The sequence below is a fragment of the Scyliorhinus torazame genome, chromosome 5, assembly GCF_047496885.1.
Source record: "Scyliorhinus torazame isolate Kashiwa2021f chromosome 5, sScyTor2.1, whole genome shotgun sequence".
NCBI classification, from domain to species: domain Eukaryota; kingdom Metazoa; phylum Chordata; class Chondrichthyes; order Carcharhiniformes; family Scyliorhinidae; genus Scyliorhinus; species Scyliorhinus torazame.
Genome location: NC_092711.1, coordinates 252,977,286 through 252,983,287, shown reverse-complemented (window position 1 = coordinate 252,983,287; position 6,002 = coordinate 252,977,286). Strand labels below are relative to the sequence as shown.

General features: G+C 42.7%; 1 protein-coding gene across 1 annotated transcript; it reads right to left on the bottom strand.

Moving 5' to 3' along the window:
* Positions 1–404: 404 nt before the first annotated feature.
* Positions 405–2,973, bottom strand: LOC140422772 (probable alpha-ketoglutarate-dependent hypophosphite dioxygenase). Its single transcript, XM_072507700.1, has 6 exons — positions 2,784–2,973; positions 2,390–2,606; positions 2,194–2,285; positions 1,322–1,461; positions 1,112–1,216; positions 405–739 (listed from the first exon to the last, which is right to left on the bottom strand). Exons 1-6 carry the CDS (start codon positions 2,911–2,913, stop codon positions 632–634), a joined length of 792 nt encoding a protein of 263 aa, XP_072363801.1. The 5' UTR covers positions 2,914–2,973; the 3' UTR covers positions 405–631.
* Between the last annotated feature and the right edge of the window lie 3,029 nt (positions 2,974–6,002).

Here is a 6,002-nt window from a genome sequence, read left to right as displayed (position 1 = left end):
AAATGCTGCAAATCTGATGGGCTAGGTCTTGGCTATCTGAAATTTTACTTTTACCCTTATAAAGAACAAAACCTCTGTCTGCTTCATAAGATAAATGATGACCAAGGTGTAGCCAAGAACTGGAAGACAGAAGCATTGATGTGAAATGAGCTGGGAGTTAAATATTGGCCGAATTCTCTGGTCATTGCTATTCACTTTTCCCACTGACAATGGAAAATCCCATTGACAAGCTGCGGGAAGATAGAATCCCCCCGCCAGCGAACAACGCTCCGCCGAGAAACACATGACTGGAGGACCGGAGAATCTCGCCCTTTGGTGCAGGTCCAAATAAAGAGTGACATGAAGGTTCCACCAACCCTTTGATTGGAGGATACAAGAGGCAATGAGCACCAACCACATTCATATTTCCAGAAAAATATTTATTTAAAACTTTTCATGTACAGTCATTTGCGATGCAGTGATTTCTAAATCTAAAATTTATAGAATCCAAATCTTTGTACAGAAATAACAACATTTGACTTGAATATATGAACATTTCTGATTCTTTCATCCATTAAGAAATAGCTCTTTTACAGTAAGTATATATTATAATTGTTTCCGTCTACAGTTCATCGAGGTTGCTTTAACGTCTTCAGAATATTTTGGTAAAGTTATCTGGTGCATTGTTTGTAAAGTGGTTGAACTTGTCCACTCCAGCTACCAGCACTGTCGCAGGGAAAGAGCGGGGTCTGTCTGCATCCTGAAAAAAATTGCAAACATCAGCATTAACAATCCTTCTTGCACTGTGTCTAAATCTAATTGCACCAGAAAAGTCCCAGCTCTGCCCCCAGATTGGCTTCGCAACCCAAAGCAGGCGGAATGGTATTAATCTGGAATTGAGGTGATGTACCATGAAGTAATGTTGGAATGGACCCTATATTCAAAGTATATTTCCCCTGGGTTACCCCACCTGGCAATCAGTTGTTAGCTATGGGAGGCTTGCAGGCAAATCAGGAAGATTGGCGATCCTATGCCTGACATCAATTCATGGTTGGCGGTTATAAAGAACATACAAAACATTGAGGTGTGTATACTATTAATATTTATATATGGAGAAAAGTTGAAAACTCACATCAACGGGATAAGCAGTAGTTGGGACATAACGGATCACAAAGCCACATCTACGCCTATTTGACAAGTTGGGTTCACTGAAATGTACTGTCAGGCCATCATGGATCTGAAACAATTTTATTAAATAATAGGAAATAATGTTAAAAACACAATGCTAATTTTTTTTCATATTTTCAGTCTAATTTATTTTTAATTCCAGTTGTCTACTTACGGACATTTGTCCTGCTTTGAGAGGACATCGAATAGCCTCCTCAGCTTCAACCAAATGCTTGGGAATTTCCTGATTTGATGTCAACATATTTCCGGGAATAGCACTTGTTTTATGCTCCAGTAGACCTAGTTTGTGGCTTCCTACAAGTATAATTTAGCACAGCATTATCCCTCTGGAAATACTTATAATTATTTTGGTATAAAATTATAAAACGTGACATTTGATTGGAAAGTTGCAAATATCATTAAACGTTATGACATGTTGCATAAACTTATTTTCCTTGACATCATAAAGTTGACGGATTATCTAATTGAGGTCTTTGAAATGATGAATGGATTCAATGTGATAACTCAAAAAAAATGATTTCACGAGCAGTTACAATCCAGAGCAAAGGGAACAGATTTAAAGCTTGAACTGGGTCATTTGCGAGTGAAATCAGTATTACTTTGCTCTGCTGTCCTTACAAACCTACAACTATGTAGTTGACCCTGAACAGCCTTCTGAAATGGCCAAGGAAGCCATTCAATCAGAGGTGGCTTAACGCCACCATTCTAAGGGATGGGCAATAAATGGTGACCTTGCCAGTGAAGCTCAATCCCAAGAATGAATAAAAATGTGTGGGTGAAAACCTTTGAAATTTCCACTCAAAATCCTATAGATACTGGATCAGTTGAAATTTTCAAGACCAGGAATATTTGTTGGATATCGTGGGATATGGGACAAAAGCAGGTAAATGGAGTTGAGGCCCAGATCAACCATGATCTAATTGATTGATGAAATAGGCTTGAGGGGCGAAAGGGCCTTCTCCTGTTTCAATGGGAGTTCAAAAAAAGAAAAATATCATCAAAGTCAACGCTGCCTATAATTCTAACCTGGGATAACCTGCAAGACCCCATTTTCTTCATCAACGTCATCCAAAGCCAGCCACACAGATGCTACAGGGCCCCCTTCAAAGCCCCAGTATCTATCAATAAAGAACAATGTGAAGTTATAATTGTCAAGAGGGAATCAACAGCCACATTGAGAAGCATAATTTAGTATTTTGCTGCATTGTGTTTCCTGACTCACCTGATATCCTGATGCCAGGCAACATAGGGAGCCACATTGCTTTTGTGAGGGACATCAGAGGCTGGATACTTACAGATAAACCGAGAATCAAGCAGAATAACATTAGGCCCTAAAACTGCAATAATGGCTTGGAGGACCAAAGGATTTGTAGCTAAATCCATTACCCATTTGTATTGTAAATGCACATTGTGAAGACTGTACTGGGTGTATACTTTACCTAAAAGACACAAAATAGAAATAATAAATTAGCCAAGTTAAATTAACTGTTAAAGAAGTATTTGTTATTGCCAGATGTTCAAAGTTACTGAATTAAATGTGGAGCCATATTTCCAGATCCTGCAGTTTCTACACACTGTATGTAAGGAATAACCCGGTCATACAAATCCTTACTTACCAAATTTATCTTCTAAGGCTGAAAAGTTCTGAGTCATCAGGTCAAGCTGATCTTTATCTAAGACATGGATTTCTGTAAGATAGCCATTATTTCCATAGAATGTTTTCAGCTTGTTTGCCTTGCTCTGCATTTTTAGTAACTTGTTCACCTGTCCCTGTTTGTCGAAATTGTGCTCGTTCTGATACTGGCACCCTGTTGATTCTACCTTAAATAGGTAGCTTTGAGATCTTGATTTGCATATTGTTCCTTCACTAGCTCCTTGGATTGAGGCCAAGTATCAGCAGCTCTTACACCCCGGTAATTGCTGTTGCTACATTGCGCAACCGCATCTTTCTGAAGAACAAAACGAATAAAATCTGGAAAGTTGATATTGTTGTCGGATCTATATTTCGGACCAGTATTAGTTTTAAAGTTTGACTGTTTTGTCCTTCTGGATTTGACTCTGCTCACTTCCGCGAACACAAGCCTGAATGGCTCGCACCCCCTTCAGAATGCAAGTCAGCCAGCAGCCGATGTACCAGGAAGAATCCCTTCCTGCAGCCATAACACATAACTGACGGGCTGAAGTAGTCGAGACTGGGGCTTCTGTCCCTCAGTGAGAGGAAGTCCGGTTGGCTGGTAGCTCCAGAACTCCTGGCAGTAGCTGAGCTCTGCTCTGGGCACCATCAGGAGTGCAAGAAGGAGCAGGGGAGCGAGGATTGGTTACCAGGGAATTTAAGTCCCAAGCTTCTAGTCCAGGAGGGATTCAAGTGCCTGGAAAAGAGCAGTGGGGGGAGGGGGAGGTTTTGGAGGTCAGCTGGTGAAGAGTGAAAGTGGTGGCGACATTTTGGGGGTGGGTGGAGGGCAGAAAAGGGTCACTGATGCACCTGGCACACATGAACCCTGTGGCACTCCAACAGGTTCATCTTGAAATATTTATTTTAATGTGGCAGGCAGACTGCCGATTACAGCATCCACTCAACTAGCATCATGTATGGGTCAGCTCGAGGGTGGGTGAGATTGTGGTGTGCCGCTCACCACTCAAATTTTATGTGACCTTTTGTGGAAATGTGCCTGGTTGGCAGGGCTGTAAAATCTAGTCCACAGCAAATTGTATGGGCCTTTTTTTCTCTTTTTTTAATTTGGAGTACCCAATTCATTTTTTCCAATTAAGGGTCACTTTAGCGTGGCCAATCCACCTAGCCTGCACATATTTGGGTTGTAGGGGCGAAATCCACGCAAACACAGGGAGAATGTGCAAACTCCACATGGACACAGGCATCCCCGATACAATAAGGGGTCTGAACCTGGGACCTCGGCGCCGGCGGGACTGGCCAAAAACCGACTGCTGCTCGGCCCATCAGGGCCCGGAGAACTGCGAACGGCCCCCGACCGGCACGGCATGATTCCCACCCCCGCCCGAAAACCGGCGGCGGAGAACATGGCAGCCAGCGTCGGAGCGGCAGGGCGGGATTCACACCATCTACGGGGATTCTCCGACCCGGCGGAGGGTATTTTCAGAATATGATAGATGTTTAAGTTATTGTGCTGAATGTACTGGAGACTACCAGAGTTAGGAACAAAATTAATTGATTTAGTAACTTGAGGATGCCGGTGGGCATTGAACATTAATTTACTAAACTATTTCCAGAGTTCTACTCAAAGCAGAAAATTGCTCCCAATACAGTCCTTGCTGGGAGAACTAACCTCACCAGGCACTGCTTTGGGCCAGTTTTTATATTGTTCACATCAATTCACACCTCTTTAACTTAGGGTTACCCCTATCTCTGGATCTGTAAACACTTAATTAACTGCAAATGCTCGCATTCTAAGCATTGTCTTGTATATTTGAATTTGTCTATATATATGTTTCTGGAATCCACCTCTTCATTCCCCTGAGGAAGGAGCAGTGCTCCGAAAGCTAGTGATTTGAAACAAACCTGTTGGACTTTAACCTGGTGTTGTAAGACTTCTTACTCTGCTCACCGCAGTCCAACGCCGGCATCTCCACATCACAGTTTTTATATCAGTACATAACAAGCCCCACGCTGGTGGCCTCTGCCCCCCATTTGGGAACCCCACACTCCACCGTCCCACAGGGAGATCAATGATGGTTTTCCGTGGTCTTCATGGGGGTTATGCTGGTTGCTTGCCAAAAATCACGGTGCCGGGAGGCATGCCAATTTCAAGGTGCCAATCCCGGTGTCAGCAATAATCACCAAGGTGTGGTCAAGGCTCTCACTGTCCATCCAATTGAGGCCAATTAAGATTGTTGAAAAGCTTGATAAAAGCTCATCAGGGTTTGAAGTGCAAATGTTTAAAGGGGTGTGTGAGTAACATTTGCCTTATCTGAAACAGGACCTGAGTAAATCTGATGATGTGTAGAAGCAAGAATGGTGGAAACAAGGAATACCCCTGTACAATTGTAACTACTGAAGCATTTAATTTTTATATGAGGTAAATATCATAAAATTAAATTATGTTTTCCACAGCAAAATTTCAGGATATCAAAAAAATATTTCCCAGACAGGACTAGTCCCTTATAAGGTGCAGGCACAAGAACACGAGTCCAACAGGTTTATGCACCACCTCCGCAGCCGCATCCCGGACCTACCGAAACCGCTCTGACGCCACGGATCTGGCCTCCTCCGCTCTTGCCGCTGTTGTCGGCCCAAGGAGAAGTAAAACACAAGGATCATGTTGGGTTTCTAACTTTATGGGGATGAAATTTAACCCCAAATCCACTCTGCCAATTAAAATGTTGCCTGTATCTACGACCTAGGACTCATAGCCAGAGTGCCAGAACAAGTTAAGGGATGGGCCAGGAAGTAAGAGAATTTTAAAATGTCATTAGAAATGCAAATGACTGACCACTTCATTTTCCCAGATTGCCAAAGGGCCAGCCACGGGACTCCTTATATTCAGATTTCCCTTAGTATCCAAAAAGGTTAGGTGGGGTTACTGGGATAGGGTGGAGTTGTGGGCTTAAATAGGATGTTCTTTACAGGGCCCTGTGCAGACGCGATGGGCCGAATGGCCTCCTTCTGCACTGTAAATTCTGTGATTTCTCCTGGATGTTCCCTTAATTTTATTTAAAGCCCCTTTTTGATCTGCTTCCCAATTAGCATTTATGGCTGATAGAATAAAGGGGAATCATGAAGGAGTTGACGAAACAAAGATTTGTGATTTGTGTAAGTGCAATCAAAATCGGTAACTGTAAAGTTTTCCTTGACTATCTTG